Source organism: Oxyura jamaicensis, chromosome 1 (genome assembly GCF_011077185.1).
Source record: "Oxyura jamaicensis isolate SHBP4307 breed ruddy duck chromosome 1, BPBGC_Ojam_1.0, whole genome shotgun sequence".
Classification (NCBI taxonomy): domain Eukaryota; kingdom Metazoa; phylum Chordata; class Aves; order Anseriformes; family Anatidae; genus Oxyura; species Oxyura jamaicensis.
In genome coordinates, this window is record NC_048893.1 from 149,372,459 (window position 1) to 149,391,648 (window position 19,190).

General features: G+C 40.9%; 1 protein-coding gene across 1 annotated transcript in view; it reads right to left on the minus strand.

The window, feature by feature from the left end:
- UBAC2 (UBA domain containing 2) overlaps positions 1–19,190 on the minus strand; it is a 93,265-nt gene that overhangs the window by 3,576 nt on the left and 70,499 nt on the right. Inside the window, exons 6-7 of the mRNA XM_035318779.1 lie at positions 14,706–14,951; positions 840–962 (exon numbers count right to left, since the gene is read on the minus strand). Coding sequence (XP_035174670.1) covers positions 840–962; positions 14,706–14,951 — 369 coding nt within the window. The remainder of the gene's footprint in view (positions 1–839; positions 963–14,705; positions 14,952–19,190) is intronic.

Consider the following 19,190-nt stretch of genomic DNA (forward strand, 5'->3'; position numbering starts at 1 on the left):
TAACAGCATGGCACTAGCAAGTGTTGATTTATCTCCTTAAAATAGGAAAAAGGGAAAGAAAAAATCACTCTTGAAACCTAGTCTTGTTCAAGAACAGCAGAGACCTTAGACTATAAAAAGGCCAATGCTGTTAACCGCAGATGGACCAAAAACTGGAGAACTTGATCACACACAATAAATCCTGAACAGAGAAACAAGCCTAATATTCAGTTCTTCAGTTTCCTAGTAAATCATCCTCTCTTCTGAGAAAACAAAACCAAGGCAATCCAAACCACACACCAAACCAAACCAAACCTATTGACAAAAGTCTAAATCTACACTAGGCAGAAGACACACACTCCGTGGAGAATGTGAAATCTGTCAACCGTATCGTGTACGGAAACATCAGAGTTTTACACCAAGTGTGTGCTGCAGTCCACAGATGGCATAACCTGTTTTATTTCCAAACAGCTGCATGACTGAATTGGAAAATTAAGCTGGAGACCTCAGTGAAGGAAAAGCTGCGTGCCTACAGGGAAAATGGTGAAATCTGTTTGTCGTTCATTCTTCCTTTTTTTTCGGAACGTGTATTTTATCAGATTTGAATAGTCCCCACAAGTGAAACTGTCTGATCTTTAGATACAAAAGACGGAAAGTTGCCCATAAAAGCAGAAATTCCCAAGTTGATTTGCAACTCTAGTTTGAAAGGTAATGACAAGTCCCTGTGTTGTGACTGTTACCTTATATTCTAGTTTGTGCTACTGAAGAGAACGATTAAGAAATCGTGTCGACAGACAATAAAAAATCAGAGGTGATCCCTGACCGCTTTTAATAAAATAATAATAATAATAATAAATTACCTGCTCTTCAGAAACCTCGGTAGGTGGAGGTGTGTCTTGATCAGATGGACGATGATCTTGATAATTCGCATTCTGTCTATGACGTAAAGGAGGAAACAGTCTATTCCAGTTAATCATCCCACCCTGAAACCAGACGCTGCCGTCAGTCTTTTCTCAAAGAACTAGACACTTTTAAACAAAAAGATCATACGCCTCATGCAATTCAAAAGGCAAACATTTGCATAAAATGCTTATTTCAAACAACAAGAGCTGCTGCAGTCTTTTGTGAAGTCAACACTGGGCTGATTACTACTTTACTAGCTACTGGAACTAGTCACTGTAAACTCAGGAAGAGTGCTAATAAAAGGAGGAAAGGATTGTCTGATTTCTTGCTAATAATTCATGTTTCACATCCATCACGAACACTTTGGTTTACTACAGCGATGGGTTTCTGAGGCCGAAGACCCTGCTCTCTTTGCCAAGAGGGATTTGCCTGGCAAGAGATGCAACAGAGGGTCCTGTGAGTGCCTTGCATGGGGAAAGGAGTGAAAGAAGGAAGAAGGGGGAAAGCAAAAATGCATTTCATTGCATCCACAAAACCACATCAGGAAACTCAGAACACATGCTGCTGATCACAAGCCCAACTCGCAGGCTACCCACGATAGACTTTCAATGCCAGTGATCACTTCCGTGACATCAATACTACTGTTAGAGACTCGCAGTCTTCCCTAACTTCAGTGTATCAAACACCACAGCAAAACCTGGCTGTATTCCAGTGCCAAAGCATTGTGTAACTACCCAGTAATAACATCAATGCACAGCAGTAACGTAAGGACGGCATCGATCACAGAGGCGAAACTTCCTTTTAGCAGCCAAGCTTCAAGCCCTGTAACGGTAAGATGTTTAGAACACAAACTACAAGCTTTATCAATGCCCAGGAATGCTCCATCTTCGTTTCGTGAGCTTAAACTAACAGCTTTGAAGGCATTTCCTATCACACCAGAACCTGCGAGTGGGGAAGAAGAGCAGCAAACCCCATCTCTCTCTGTTTTCTACGATGCAGCTGGTGTTGTCCTTTCCCTCCTCACCGGCTCCCTCTGTTACTATGGAGAAGATCCCCCTCCCTTTCTGTATATATAGGACATGGACTTCCTTCCTCTAGTTGCTCTATTTTAGTTCTGTACTGTTGTTTCTCAGAAGACCTTCCTCTTAAGGGAGTTTTTTTCTTTTCTTCGCTCAGCTAGGGCTCTTCCTGCCTTTATGTACTCTTAGGGCATTAAATGCTCTCTGCTCAATCAGATCATCATCAGCAGCAAAACCTGATCCCAGACAAAAAAAAAATAAAAAATAAAAAAATAAAAAAATTAGGGTTCCTGCCCTTTCCTTTGCTTTCTTCCGTTCTCTCCCAAGGAGACCCAGCCAGCCCAGACACCACAGGGGGCAGTGCAATAGCACACTTGAAAAAGCATCTGGGGACTCGTTAGATTTGACCCACTCGCTTGTAAAATGTTCCAGTCCCTTACATTATAGCACCTTTTTCCCTGTGAAGATGTGTGATAGCTAGGAGTCATAACCAGTCTTCAATCCATAGTTTCCACTACTAGTGATCTGGAGATTAAAAAAACAATTACCCATCTACTTTTCTACTTTGCATACCGTGTAACACATCTGCTTAAAAGTCACGAGGTTTTATCTTCAAGGATTTCACACCTTGCTTTAGCCAAACAGCCACAGTTAAAAGGGGAATTATTTTGTAGTTGAAACCCAGAGAGGGATCTCAGACCTACTACTGACACTGATGCACTACTTCTCCGTGGTATTGGAAAATCACATGTCCTGTACTTCCCCATCTATAATTTCCCCTAGCTCAGAGTTATGTTGAGTTTTAATTAATTAATCTTGAATTTCTGGAAGCCTACTAAGCTCTACAGTTAAGCAAGAACAATGAACTTAGGCTGCTTTGCCTGCGTTTCTTCTTTTGAAAGACCAGAGGGAGAGAAAATAATGCTTCCAAGGGTGATTTGAGCAAAATTGCTGAATTGAAAAATGCCAGCAGGACCATGGCACATTTTTTTTGTAGCACCAGAATTCACAGAGAATAATGCATATGAAATGTAACATCTGCAGTAAATGTATTAATTTATCAGTATGCTGGTGTACCTGAAGACTGAAATAAACGTGCCTTTCCAGCTGCGCTCTCAGCTTCACTACCGAGCTGCCTGTTCCAGTTGGGTTTTGCATCCGCCCTGCCCCGTGCTGCTGCTGCCACATCACAAAGAGACCTGTCTGCCTCTTTATCCTAAGCTTACATTTTAAATTAATGTGCACAAAATGCACTACCTGCAATACAAAATCCAGATTACCTAATAAGGTAACTTAGTTTTGAAGGCTTATAATGGAAAACTTGATAAACTGCAGATACGGACTGACGCATTAAGAACGGTTCCACGCAAAGCCTGCTAACCCTTTCCCAGAGATAACAAACAGACCCGACAGATAGATCAACATGGCTGTGAGAACAGCCTTTCCAGTTGTCCTCAGAATATTTCAGTTACCTTTGGAAACTGTGACAAACATAACCCAGCAGCTCTTACCTATATTAACGACCCAAGAACATCCAAAATACAAGCACTGAAGGCTGAAAGTCTTAATGCTTTGTGACCACTGATGTTCAGGATGAACTTACTCTGAATGGTCTACTTCTCAACTGTGTATTCACGGAGTGCATCTGAGCCATGTGCATTAAGATTCTTGATCCTTAACTGCAGGGAAATTGTTTCCCCTCGTAGGCTTACCTCTAAATACATCATGGGCTTGTACAATGTAAAAGAGCAGAGATTCAGGGAACTGCAGCAGGAATTGGTACCACGGCCAAGAGTAACGTTAAGAAAACATTAGGAAGCACTGCTACTGTCTCAGATCCATAGAAAGTGAAGATCAAAGCTATGGATTTCCAGTGTGCATGGTGATTTTCAGACAACCTTAACTATCACAACAGAAATACAGTAAGATCTGTGTAAGATCTGTGATTTTTAATTTGACCCAAAGCGAACATCAAAAAATGTTTTAAGTTAACTAGAACTCTCAAATTCCAGTTCAAAATGTGCAAAGATTTCCAGACCAATAGTCTACGTTGCCTTACAGAAATTATTCTTCAGACTCCCCCTTCACAATTTGATGATAAATTCTGGAGTTTTTGACCACACTAAGACACTTATTCTGAGAAACATCAGGAAGATTTCACATGAAGATAACCAATCTGATGAATTTATTTAAGCAATGCTTCTAAAACACCTGAGAGTCCCTACTGGTGATCAGCAAACACGTATGCACTTTACACTAGAGTTGAAAAAAGCCTCTACAGCTACATCAGTAGTGAATCCTGGCATCAGTACCACACTGCACAGCTGACCACGCATCTCCTCAGCCCCCACAGGCACCCCGTCTCAGATAAGAGAGCTATCTGGAGCGGTCCACCACTGAGGCAGGAAAGGAGCTAAAAATTAAGCAGTGAGGGTGATCGAGGGCCCAGGATGTTAGCTCCTTTCCTGAGCAGCACCTTCGTGACAAGTGTCTGTCAGCCTAATCCATTTAATGAAAGCCAGGCAGTTCTGTGATTCACGTTTGTCTGTTTAACTATGAAAATAATTAAGTTTAATACCAAATAGTTGAGTGTTTACTATTCAGCCCAGGTGACAGCATGCAAGCAGAGTACTCAAGCACGACGAGCAGAGCAGGCCCAGTGACAGCAGCCACGGTCAGCCAGAAGTCTGGCCTGCCAGGCAAACCTGCAGCGATGAGGCATGTCTAAGATCATGTGTGAAAGTCAAATCCATGGGGTGAGGACCTGGTGGGGAGATGTGTGGCTTGGCACAGAGCAAAGACCAAGGGGAAGGACCTGAATTCAAAAGCAGCTCCCAGTTGAGGTGGGCGAGGCCCCAGCAAGGCTTCTCACAGACATTTCTAACCACAGCTCTTTCTCACAAGTCTGCTCCAAGGTTAAGAGCTGTACCGTGTCAGAGCTGGCCCTCAGCACAGGCAGATGTATCCCCCTGGGGAGCTCGTCGGTGCACTCGGGTTCATGATGAGATACACCAGCTCCTTCCCCCAGTCAGTGCTCCGGGCAGACAGGAACCACTCATCACGCTACCCGCACAAAGGTAAGGTTTCTTGTTGTGCTCTGCTTTCTTAGTCCGAATCTTCTATGTCCAATTTTGTCAATGCAGTAAGATTCACTATAGCAGAAGAATATTTTTTTTTGCATATTTAACTTTTCCTTTGTCTCATTTGTTCTGCAGGATGAGAGGAGGCCTCTTCTCACGGCGTTAAAACAGCACCAAGCTTACTGCCATCAAGAGGCAGAAGGTTCCCATCAGCTTGGGCACGGTGCAGTCCCTGCAGTGGGATGCTATGAAGAATTTCTAGTCTCGTTGTCAATCATCAAACTCAATTTCACGACATTAATCAGAAACTGCATTTCAGAAGTCCTGACTTCTGCTTCCCTACTAGAGACAGAGACAACCAACCACTGAAAGAATCACTCTACAAACCATCATTCATACAAATAGTTTGTACAAGTTGGTGACTGGGCCCTTATTTCTGCCTGCAACAAAACCTTCCTTGCATCATCAGGAAAAACTCTTGACAAAAAGAGTGCTCCATTAATTAGCTGAAGAGAAGGTTGTTGGACACACTTAAGGAAAATCCTATAAGCCTTTCCTGCGCCCTTCCTCCTAAGGTTTTATTTTTTAACTAAAGAAAATTGCAGCTTCTTTTGATGTTAGCAGTACAAAGAATGAGTGAATTGGTTGATGGCAAATTCTTTGTTACTGTCTGACTGGAGACAAACGTACCAAGGAGCCCATTTCATCGATCTCTGACAAATCCCTACTAGAAGGAGATGAGGAAAACACTGATGATGTTGGAACTTCTGTTACAGGAAAATGACAAATCAGTTGCGAGCTTCAGATGACCAAAGGATGAGATTTAGGAAAGGATTAGATTAAGGGAATGCAAAAATGGCAGCTCTCCACCACAGAAAATATTACGAGGAAATACCATATTGATGAATTATTCTTATTATTCTTGGATAGCTGCCACTGCTTTACGTACTGACGTTATGCCTTGTTAGATCACATCCTTGATTTTTTTTTTTAGTGGTGCCTGGGACAATGCTGTTTACAAGAAAGGAGGATACTCCTTTCCTTGTAAAGGAAGATATATTCATACCAGTCTAAGAACTAGCAAATGTCTCTGATTGTATAGCTTGCCTAAATCCGAGCTGCACCATTTTTTTCACGTGATCTCCTTACTCTCTTAGAAAAGGCAGCTCTCCCCGTTTCCCATATACGTACCTGCCATGACACACTCTGTAAAATACTTCTTAGCCAAAACTTGACAAATAAAAACGCATTATGGACAACTAACAAGCATCCACTGAAGTGGCTACCACGTGAGTCTATTTCAATTAGATTTATTCCATCAGAATTGAAAGAAAATGCTTTATAAAAGTCCTCTTGAAAGTGATGCATGTGGTTAAGATATTGTGATAATGTTATCTCACGTATATGGTTAATGCCAACTCGCCATCTGTTTGCACAAACAGGAAACACCTCCTGATATCTGTCCTGTTCACCTTTTCTTAACACAACAACCACAGCGAAAGAAAAAAAAAAAAAAAAGGAAATTGCTTTGCATTTCATCTTTTAAAGTAACGTTTTTAGAGTTTGCTACTCTGCATAGGCACCATTACTTGGCACTTGGTATAAATTTTGTCTTCTTACATACAAGATTTCATTTAAAAAAATATATAAAGTACCAAAAACAAAAAACTCTGATTTGCTTTTCAGATACGTATATATTTTGTTACAATTACTGACTCCAAAGTATGCGTACCAATAAAATAAATAAAGAAAGTGTGGCTGTGAATGACACACTGCAATCTGCTGCCTCAGTATTTGAATGTTGTGTAAGAAAGATCGGTGGCAAAGGTGACATTTCCAGTGGGCTTTGCCTAGTCCATCTCTTTTTCTGAGGTCAACACTCTTCTGTGGGATTATTTCATCTGCAACTTCTTTTTTTTAAGGCTTTAATAACTTCCTTTTTAGAAAGGGGGTAGAAATGTAACCAAACTAGCGTTGTGTGCATCACCCATAACGATGGGAAGAATTTTTCACCAAGGAAAGTAGTCCAGTAATTTCTAAACATATTTCACTTTTCTCTGGATATTTATGCTGCAGACAAGTCTCTTTAGCCAAGAGGCTCTGTCTCCAACTCTTATTTGCTGCATCCTGAACTTTGATGTCTGCATTCTCCCAGAGGAGCTCGTGTGTCACAGAAGTTCACAAATCCACATGTGGGCTTTTCTGAAGCCTGATCAGCGATTTCCTTTGAAATCTAGGAGGAACACCTTAATCTGGCCCCTGAAGCTGCCTGAGAAACAATGGCAGGGCCTTCAGCACAGGCACCATGTGCTGTAGTGGTAGTAGCAGAAGCCAGAAACGCCAAGTGGCAGGCACGTCTGCACCTTGGGAGGCAAGGTGGGAATGGCTGCTGCTGCTGCTGCGTTCAGGGGAGGTGTAGAGAGTTTTGAACGCTTCCTAGTGCGCTCATGCACGCACAGGCACTTGGCCTTGTAGACTGCTTGCCCTACTCAACAGGAAGGGGTGCCATTGTATGACTCAGACACACAACTGGCTGGCAGTAACTGAAAAGCTACGGAGGTGCTCCCCAAACCCGCCGGTTGGCTCAGAACACTGACAGGGGCAAGACTGCTCTGTGTTCAGCCTTGTTCAGCCTTACAGTGAGGTTAAATACCTATGCTGCACCAAACTGTGCACCACTGTGGCATTCACTTTTCAGTACTGCTGTGATGCAGCAGTTCAGCTGGCAAGTGATGGATCACTGTGGCAAGAAGAAAGAAAGATATTTCATATCCACCAGAAACTGAAAGCTGGCGTTTTTGAGAACTGATGTTACTCGTTCATCCAACATCAAGCAAGTGTTGAGCTGGATTCTCAGACTTTGTCTGCACTAATAAATGGGAATTTAGATCTTTCCTAGGCAGGAGAGACAAGGCTTCAGGCACTTTTTCAAAGAACTTCCATGTGCAGACTTTCTGGCTTCGCTCTTGCTTGCTGGTGTCAGCTGCTCTTCATACAAACTGGTCACGGCTACACCAGCTGTCAGTCATCATCACCACCCCAATTTTACAGGGATGGAATGATTTGGAGATGCTCTTACGTTGAGCATTCAATGCTCGCTGAGTGAGATAACCAGGATGTGGGGGACCAGTGTGCCGAACAAATGCTGAAGGTACGTCCATCAGTATCAACACCACATCTGGACTTAAGGAAACAACCTGTTACTCTATTTTAGACACTTCAGACAAAGCAGAAGCAGTTCTAATCCTTCCTATAAGGCCCTCTGGATGCTAACTGGTGACATGTGAAGCATGATGTATAGACAGATAGTCTCTCATATACTTCCTGTGCACAAGCCTTTTCAAACATGAATAAGTAGTGGTCAAAACAGAAGTGAGAAATCAGAGTTTCAAAATTGTTTTGATTTGAGAAGCTGAGCTAACAAATGCTAGACACGAAGAAAACTCAAAACCAAATTCTCCAATATACTCAGCATAAACGAATACTAGAGTACATAACGGGCCCGACTATGATTATGCAGGAAAAAAAAATCATCCTTTTTTGGGGAGCAAAGATTGAGGTTCTGTCTTAGGCTGCAAATAGGAAGGGCTGCCATTTGCTGACATCCAACATCAACATTCAGGGAGGCACACTGGCAATACTGCTTGGCAAAACCCACGCATATACTGTGCTCTTAGGCTTCAACAAACAGTCGGTAACACGGGCCTACAGCTTCTACATGCTGCTATCAGAGTTCCAATCAGAAAACCTGAACACTGCTAAGGGTCACGTACGAGCTGAATGACATGCTTCTTGTCTATTACATGACACGAAAAATGACACTAGGAAGAAGAAACAGTTTCCAAACAAAACCCTCTCAGTGCAGAGGAAGGGTAACAGAAAAAGCTTTAGAATCTCAGCCCAAAGACTAAAGACAACAGCTCAAATGACCAGTCAGACAGAAGAAGAACTGTGTAATTCCAGTCCAAGAAAAGAAATGATAGTTCAGTGTGTGAGCAGAGGTGCTACTGAGGACTAGGAGTCTCAGATAGCCTTGTGACTGTGACAACTTGCTGTTAATGACGTATATTCAGCTTATCCAGAAGAACTGCTGGTGTCTGTCAACTTGTGGAATTCCTGATCTCCGTGAAAAAGATAGAAAAATGAAGTGGGTCTGTAGAGGAAATAGTCATAAACTCGTTACCTGGATAAGCACATGGGAAATTCAACATTTTAAATGGTTTCACATCTAGAATCCACGAACAAGTTATCCATTAAAAAAAAAAAAGGATATTTAGAAATACCCATACAGTAGTGGGTTATCAACTGCTGCAACAATGTTACTCAATAATGAGTTAAATGCTCAGTTAAATTTAGCCACAATGATTATTGCTGCAGCATATATGCTTCATTCATGGGCTGGAATAAACCCATAAATCACCTACTAGTTAAGAAAATTCTTTAAAACATGATGCCAACTCTGTAGGCACGTATCTCAGGGATATGAGCTCAAGTAACTTTTTTATCCTATGGGTACCCTACCTACAGTTGTCTTTGAAGTTTATTGCAACATTGAAAAAGACAGTTTCTATTGAGTTATGTCACAAAACCCCAGAGTAGTCATAGTAGCTGGAATGAAAACCTAATTAGAGAAAAAGACTTTGCATACCACTGGGCTGAAAATCTCACCCATTTATTCAGGTAAACTGGTCTGGCAGATTCTTTCCTTGGAGTGATACATACATCTGTGGGTCAGTATGAGCAAGCTCTTTCCATCCAAAGTTTCGTCTGTGAGAGTGAGAGTGAGAATTTACAGGGCCCTGGCGGTGTGCAAAAGTCACAGGAGGTCTCCTGAAACATTTTGGTACTCAAACTTCTGAAGTTATTTGAGAAGACTTTGCCAAAATGGTATCTCGCAGCACCAGCGTGACAACTAAGGACTACGGTCAGATCTGGTTCTTAGAGTTCTCTGAGAAGGCATTTCTGTCTGTCAGCACATCTACTGAGGGATTGTTTTCTAACATTCTGAATAAGGACAACATCCTGAGGAGTAATTCTTGTCCTAGGAGTCTTTGCTCCATTAAATTCTGTTTTCCAAGCATGGAGTCTTCCACTTAAAATAACCGAAAGGTAAATCAGCAACACAGCCTCACAGTCCTTAGGTCACAAAATAAGAAAGTCGCACAGTTCTCAGGATATGAGACGCCCCGTAACAATAAAGACACTCAGTGCAGCTCCCCACAGATCATCCCTCCAGTGTCCCAGGAGGAAGACATCTAGAGAACGAACAATGAGGGGAAGCCACATTGTTACAGAAGAAGTCTGGTCTTTGCAAGCAGAAGAATCTCACATAGAGATGCCTTGTGATATGAATCAAAGGGCTCTCTGGTCTCACTGCAAAGTAACAGCAGTTGGAACTGAGAAACAAAAAGGAGGAAAAAGAACAAAAAAAGCTTAAAAGTGGAGGAAGGGGCAGAAAAGCTTTTCATATATGGCTGTAGGCTTATCACACAGCCTGGGGCACCCTGGGGAAGCTCTTTTCTGAGCCAAGAAAGTTAAGAGAAACCAAGAAGCAGGCAACACAGTGTGTTTAACATGCTCAGGATGAATGAAGGAACAAATGTCCTATGGATACAGAAAGCATTTTTTCAAGGCGAAGGGACTAGGGTTCATTCCTCCCACCCTCCCCACACACAGAACGGGCACAGGGGTGAGCACTCAAAGAAGTGGCACTTAATTGCCAGCAGAAGGTGCTGACCACCTTGTATCCCCTACACCTGTCTTTAGCACCAACAGTGCTGCCAGTAACACCTAGGCACGGACTCCTCCCTCATCTATTTGCAGCCTGGTTATCTGCCAGCCTCCCTCCGAGTTTCTCAGTGGGAAGTGAAAGTCAAGTTGACTCCCTGCTAGCACCCTGGTGCACAGATGCAGCAGTTTCTTCCCCTTTCCCACCAGGCCTTTCATCTGGGTTACAGAAAGATAAACTTCAGAAAAATGCTGGGAAATGAAACAGATTAAGAAATAGAAAAGTCGGGAGAATTAGAGGATTGTCGGACGTTTGCTTAGATCTTGTGAAGCAGTTCTAACATACAAAACTATGTAAACACCTAATAGCTGCTGTTTATTACACTATAGTTCAAATGCTTCTTACAGTATTGGAAGGATAAAATAGTGCCAAAGACATTGACTACATCCTGTCCTGAGCGAGGGAAAGGCGAGCGGCATCTACCCCTTCAAGATGCATCGCAAATGACAACCGATGGGTACGACATGATGGGTGAGAACCTCCTCCACAGCAAAGAAGAGTGTTGCAAAGGGGCAAACACAAAGTATGGCAAACGATGGAGATAAAGGGGAAGAGATGAAAATTTGGGAGGAATATGACGTAGGGGGAAATGAAAATGTGAAAATGATATGAAGAGAGGTATCAGGTTTGCAGGAAAAAAAGGAAAACGAGAGGATAAATTATTTAAATGAGAAAACAGAACTGACAAAAGAGTGGGAAAGAAAAGAATTAAGAAACTAAAGCTTAAAAAGTAGTTACAAAATAGCAAGCTGGTATTTTTTAAGGATATCAATACACATGGCATGTGTATATTCACTGCCTCGAAAGGTGGATGGAGGAACGTTCAGTAATTCTCCATTTGTGACAAATTCATCATCTCTCAGGATTATCCGTTGAAAGAAAAAAAGAACAGAAAGTTTTCAATATGCTCAAGCCCATCTGGTTAAGGACTGTATCCATAGCAACTAGAAAGCAAGAGAAAAATCAGTCATCGTGTAACCACACTCCCCTGAGAAACTAGCAACGTAAGATAACTTTTCAGTTTCTAACAACACATTCAGACACAGTACCGCTGCACATTTCTGGGCTAAATAAAATGAGGGACATCAGGTAGTGAAGCCAGTGGTTTTTATCTTCAGGTTCTGCCACTCACTCAGCCTGCTCCTTGAAGTTAGGAGTGCTGGCAGCCCAGCTGTCACACACACATCTCTGCTTCAGACTCCTCCAGACCAGAACTTTTCTGCAAGAGAAAGACTAGGGAAGGTACAGCTCAAAGAATTTGAGCTCTAAGAATCTGTTTTTTGTTTCCCCAGGTAGAAAACATCCAAAGTAAATTCTGGCTTGGATAAAAGAGCTCAGAGAACAGCAGAAGAACAAGAATTATTTACATTTTAGTATCTTAGAGCTATAGTAAAAACAACTTATGTGAAAGTTTTTTTTCCCCATTGGTTTCTCTGCCTTTTTTATTTTTAAGCTTTTCCTCTTTTTGTCTTATCTTGTCAGGCTCTTCAGAACTTCTTCTAAAGACTTGAAGAGTAAGCTTAAGACAAAAAGTATCTATTTAAGAAAGGTCCCTCTTTAAGACCAGAAGAGAGTTTGCCCCATTCTGCAGGTCAATGGAGCACTGCTAAAACCACACATCATTTTCTTGTGTTCTTCCATATGCTACTGATATGCAGGAAAACTGATTTATCTCTTCTCAAACAGATAAACAGAAAGAGTAAAGGAAAGGGAGGAATGTGCAGAGTGCCTTCCCAAAGGGCAACTAGACAAAACAGTTGCATGATGGTGTGCAGGGGAAAGTTTAAGTCCTTTTCTTTTGCCAGACAACACGGAAAGCAGGAGAGAAAATGTTAATTTATCTCACCTATGCCATATTACCTATGGAGAGTATACTGAGATGCCAAAATATGCACATCATTGTCCTAAAATATAACCCAAAACTGCATTTGATAACCTGACCAGTATACTTTACAGCTTTCATTATTTAACTCCCAAAGAAACTGATCTGCACTCTTTACCAGCCTCACTCCCATGGGTAAAATTATCCTTTAAATTCCATCTGTACTGTGATCTGTTCAGCTCCGCTGCCTTCAAATTATACCTTTCCAAGCCTCTGGAGACAAAAGAAGTGCACAAGTACAGCTATCTGGAAAATTATTCTCAAGTGTTCAACTCTTTTTGATTTTTTAAATATTACTTGGAGATTGAAGTTAACCAGTTTTTCATTTTTTACCCCTACATCTCAACAGCTGTGAATGACACTTTTAATGATTTAGTTGATATCCCGTAAATTCTCTGAGTCATAAGCTTAGTAAAAGCTTTCTTAACACTTTTTTTTTTTTCTGAAGAAACTTTCTGAAATGTTCACACATTGAATCCATTGCTTTCGGCTCACTAGTTTCACTGTCTAGCACTATTGGAAAACTGAACGCTATACTAAAGTTAAAGGCCAACCATGAAGGTAACTTGAAAGAGTTTCAGCAGACTGTTAAGTTGAAGAGAGTCACTGCTGTTCAAAACATGTTCATTGATTTTATTTAAACCCCTCCACCTTTTAGAAAAAACCTCTGAAGTCAAGTATGAAAAGACATTTTGCTACCTTCGCTGTTTATAACCCAAGGAAAGGAGATGATGAGAAGAAAATGTTAACGACTCAAAAAACATTTACCATTCTGATCTTATCTACTACGTTTTGCAATTAAATTGTATTAAAAGATTGTCTGTAACAACTGGTAATTTCTTCCTCTTCTTCTTTGAAGAAACTTAGCTGCCGTCTTCACAGCAGCTTGTGGCCCAACAGCCACTTTCAACGAGTTTCCTAATACAAGAGCGATATTCCAGAACTGTATGATTTCTAGCTCGTTCTTCTGTTTAAACTGATAACTGTTCTGGTGTGAACTGAGAGAAGTAGATCAGTATCTTTCCACCTGAGGAACAATTTGACCAGATTAACGTGTTAAGAAATTAAAGAAAACAGAATTCCACGGACTGGAAACAAAGATTCATACTCTAGTTGTTGGCCAAAGATAAAGCTTTATGCCGTCACGTCTCTAATTCTGTCAACATATTCATTGTAACATGGCTGTATCTATTGACACTGCATTACCACAAACATAATGAGGACTTTTGTATCAGTACAGAGCTGCATTTCGGGCAGAGGAAACTCAGTTAAGACCTCAAAGTGTTAGGCTGTAATAAAATTAGGAGCAATTTATGCTTACATAGAGCAATGCGAGGCCCATGTTGTCTGCTAGGTTTGATAAAGGTACGGGGAGGTATAGGAAAAGTGAACTGAGATGCTCTCAGCACTGTCTTGCCGCCCTACAACACAAAGTATGTGAACATCTCCTTTGCTGCCTTGACTAAAACAGAAAATAAAAAGGCTCTGCTATTCTGTTAAGTAAGGAAATAAAACAAGAGCATTAACTGCAGCAACGAGAAAGTCCCTGTGGTCGACCTCTGTAAGATAGCTAGAGAATTGAATTTCTGAACTTTCTTACAGAAGCAGGCTGTATTCCAAGTACACTTGCAATTAAAGAAGTCATGTAGACAATTTTCAATCCCTCTGAACAGGATGCTAGCAATACAAACTCTCAGAACAGTCAGAAGTGTTATGATTTCCTAACTTTCAACAATGGCTCTTCCTAAAGACCACGGAGAAGAAAGCACTTTACCATTCAGCATCATTTCAGCATCACAGAATGCCAGAAGTACTGGTATCCTCACAGGATTGTCTGACAGTGGCTTAGACCTTGTGAAGCAGTTTTAACATCCAGAACTATGTAAACACCTAAATGACCATTAGCAGTAAGACAGTGTGTGAAGGACCAATTGAGAAGAATATATCAAAAAGGAATCAAATACATACATATATATATATAAAATAACTGAAAATGAATGTTTCCCATTATGTTCACTTAAGATAATCCTTACAGAGTGTATGTATATCAATACCTGCTGCTGCCTTTGCCGCCTCATTTGGGCAACCTGAGACATCATGATCTGACGATCCAGTAGCTCCATTCTCTGCTGCCTCTGGATGTCAACTGTTGCTCCCATTCCCACTCGAATCTCATTCGTTGGTTCCGCAGATGAGAAGATTGGTTCAAGAGTCCAGGAAAATAGCTTTGCTACCCAGCTGGGTACACAAAGAATTCGATGAACTTTTAATATACTGCTATTGTAGCAAATCCCAGAAATCTAAAAGCAAAAATGAAAAATAAAGCCTTTAAATACAGCAAGCTTACTTTGAATTTAGCTGCAGAGATAGCAGATGGTCTTTCTATTTTGTAAATAACATTTTATTGTATTCACCCAGAGCCCTCAGTGAAGAATCAAGAACAGGGGATTTCTTTACCTCCAACTTCCTCACCACTGCAGACTTACCTTTTAAAATCTGTGCACTGCATTGCCTGTGACTCAGAAAGTTGTTTGGGGTTTTTTGTTTGTTTCAGAATTGGAACCATAACTAAGCGACCATTTCTCAACCAGGTTAAGAAATTCAAATAAAATTTTGATTTCTAGTAAAGGCACTGGTCAGGATATGCTGCATGCTGACCTGAGGAGATTAAGGTTGCCCTTGAGGATGCTTGAAGCACTGTAAATGTTCCTTAGCAAAAATCACCCCTCCTTATGGCTTCTGCTGCCACCCCCAAGTCTCACCTTCTAACAAAGGCAAAAGCAAAACAGCTGATTTAAAGTTAAATCTAAGAGCATACACAGGCATACTGCAACCTAACTTCTAAGAGAAAAAAATGTCATGAAAGAAAATTTAAAAATTAAAAAAGACGGTCTTTGTGGTGCCCTTCTCCTGCCTGTAAGAAAAAAAAAAAAAAACAAAACACATTCCCTGTGTTCATACTTATGCGTGCCTTGGGACTTGATTTCATTCCAGATTCAGAAGGAGCAACAGAAATCCATGTGTCTCAGGATGATCTACAGTCATCACGCGAGCACCATTTTTAATCCCATCATGAAGCTCCGGAGCTGAGAGTGGTACAGCATGAAGGCCAAACTTCTTGTGCAAACTATCATTTTGGTTTATGCTACGCCTCAGTATTTGTGACTATTTATCAGCTGCTATGCCACAAGAATTATGCTATGACAGCAGAGTGAAATGAACAGTAAGGGATATTAACCCGCAAAAATGCGTAAATGAGACAGACCCAATTAATGCAATTACTTGAAAATCATTGTAGAACCTCTAAATCTGGGCTTTTTTTTTTTTTGGATATGTACTTTTATCTCACTGATACTTGTATAAACATACAGAAGCATTTCATTGCTGTGAATACAAATGGTGATGGTTTAGGAAAAGGTAATAATCTCTGAGAGGGGGCTATTTTTCAGATTATTTACAAGGCTGTTGTTAATTATCCACTGAGATGATAACTTTTAGAGCAATACATTAGAGTTCTGCTTTGGGAAACGCTTTCTTTTTATTCTATCATCGTTTATGACTGGTCTTGGGGTTATATAGAGCACCAAAACCAGGCTACAGTTCTAAAATGAGAAAGAACAAGCTTAGACTATTCTTAACCCCTTATCTTCTTGTGCAGAAGGAGGTAAATGGGATGGGATGAGAGGAAGGCCACCATCTCTGGCATCTCAGTGAAGGTTGCCTTTAACAAAAATGTTCTGTATTTGAAGAAATGTCCTGGCGGGACTTCAGGAATGACAGGGCACTGGAACATAAGCTTCTTGATGACCTCAGAATTTCTTTCCTCAGCTCTAGTGAAAATGTTCCAGAGGACTGTAAGCCCGTGACCAAATCTTGTGCATGTCAACTGGAAACTGAGACAGAAGTATACTCACCAAAGAATAAGTAAGTGGATCAGTATCTGTATCATTTCTGTGATTTATCTACTCTTGGCATGTAGTACTCTATGTACCTACCCAGCAAGTAAGTGTCCCAGGAGGCAACCACCTGGTCCCAAGAGAGTTAGCACATAGAGGCTCCTCACTCAAGAAAACCTAGATTGTATGGCTACCAGGAAAGTCACTTTTTGGGGAGTAAGAAGTACTGAACCTGGCTGAAAATATTCTGTAGAATTTAATCTCATGATTTCTCGGATGAAAAAGGCACAAGCAGCACCACAACCTGCAAATTACCTTCCTTCCTCTAACTTTACCATTAGGCTACAGACCAAGGCTCCCACTTTGGTCCCTGCAGTTTTGCATCCCTGGTTGCACAGGTATAACCTTCTGGGAAAGGCAGGGGAGAGAAAGAGAGCTGCCATGCAAAATACTCTGTCCAACATCACACCAGCATTCTCTCACCTCTGCCAGATGTTCCTCCCAGCTGCTGATCTCTGCCCACTCTTATCACCTACAGCCCTTTGCTACGGTCTGATGTTTTCAGGGCACAGTAAATCTTCAAAGAGTTCAGAAAGTCACAAGAACAAAAAAAAGCAAGTGGTGATAGGAAAATCTGTATCTCCCTGAACGTATGACAAATCTTGACACGTGTCTGAACACGTTAACCACAAACAGAATTATTCTCTTATCAACCAGCAAATAGGATAGCAGCAGCAGTGCCAGTACTTTGGGACTTGTTTGTCTCAGAAGGGGAAGCGTACTGCAAGCAGCAGCTAGCAGTTGTACCAGTAAAAGCATTCTTGTATTTCTCTAAGTAGAGGCAGCCAGTCATTCAAGAGCATTTAATCAGAAGAAAAGGCTTTATAAGGCTAAAGTTTAGGGACACCTCTAAAATGGAGAATGGTCAAACTGCAGCACTAAGCCTGCAAGCCACACGCCCCTCCCTTCCCAGCTTTACTGAGCTCACTGGAGTACTGTGGCTGGTCTCTACCCAATGCACCTGCTGCAGAGGGCTGTCTTCTCTCCCTCTGCTGCTCCCCAGCAGCACGCTAACCTCTTGGCCCCTCCTTGAACTGCCTTAGCCAGAAATTCATTGCATAACCCAAACGTGAACTTCTGTGCTCACAGAGCAGAAAGTCAAGCAGTCTGACAATATAATGTTCAGGGTAAAATCTGAGATAAAAAGCACCTGGTGAAGGAACAAGACTCATCTGTTTATCTGTATATCTTCTACAAATAGCTGCCAAGAAACTTACTGTGGGCTAATACTTCTGCAGAACAATCACGTGAGACTGCAATTCTTCGTAAGTATAAACAGAAGGACGGACTCGGCTGTGAAAAGCACTATGTGTACGCAGTCTAAATCTGTCTTATTACCTTTAGATTTGCTGTTATTTCAATGTCACTCCGTTCCCCTCTCCCTTGATTTTCTACTCCAATTGTAAAGATATTAAAAGCATAAGAAATTTTAAACTCTGTGCTCAGTGTTAACAAATTTTCAAGAAGTTTCATCTAGTGAGGAAGAGCTATCTATTTGCATATTTCCAATAAACCTAAAGAGGAGACTTTTATAGTTAAAATAGGTCTTATGATTCAGTCTGGTTTAGTGTCATATACCCATCTTAATGTCAAATATTTCCAAAGAACTTCCTCTTTAGCTGGTTCACATGCAGAACTTGTTATGTGTCATTTAAAAAAAAAGAGTTTTGACGAAGTTTCTTGCGCCATTTTTTTTGGTCATGGATGTAGTGAACTTCTGGTGTTTAAGGTCTAGATAAGCCAACTTTGTTTATTCAGTGAAGATAAGATGATCTCATTATATACTAACTTGAACACTGTAAATGAGGTGAAAGGGCTACTTCCCACAAATACACGAGATTCACAGTGTTTTAGGCTCTAAAAACTCACCAAGGAAAGATACTGCAGTTAATTTCACATTGTTAAAATGGATGATTTGGGGCTGGCAACATGAAATGCATCTAAATTGTTTTTTGGTAGTCATACCATAACCTACAACCTCATCCACCATATCATATCAAGCAGTAGCTAAGCAGAGGAAATGGACAAGTTGGCATACGTCTGGTGCGCTGCAGAAAAAAAGAGTGCTTACATTTTTTCAGTTTCTTAACATCATGGCTTACTACTGGTCCTTCACACGAAATTTCCTAACCTCTTCCCACCCCTGTAAGAAAAGCAAACTTCCTCTCCCCTTCCCTCATGTCACTCCAAAGTTGTACGCTTTTAAGAAAAAGGAAGTAGCCGTGGTTTCTCTTTTTTGTTAGGTAGACCAGATACAGAAGCTCTCTGATATTTTACATGACAAAGAGACATATACTCCAATACTAACTGAGATATTTTAAATCTTTTATTTGATTAACACTAAAAAAGAAAATCAAACAAAGAAACTGCAGGCAGACTGATGTCAAAAGTTACATTGAAAATTATTTTGCCTAATGGTGAGAACTTGACAGAATTAAATGTCAGCAAATGCTAAATTACTTTGGTCTGAGAAATTTAAATAAATTCATTATATGTATTCAAGATTTTTTTTTCAGGTAACAACAAAAAAAAGGCAAATATCAGTATTCTCAAGGTGAAGGGACATTTTCACACTACTTTATC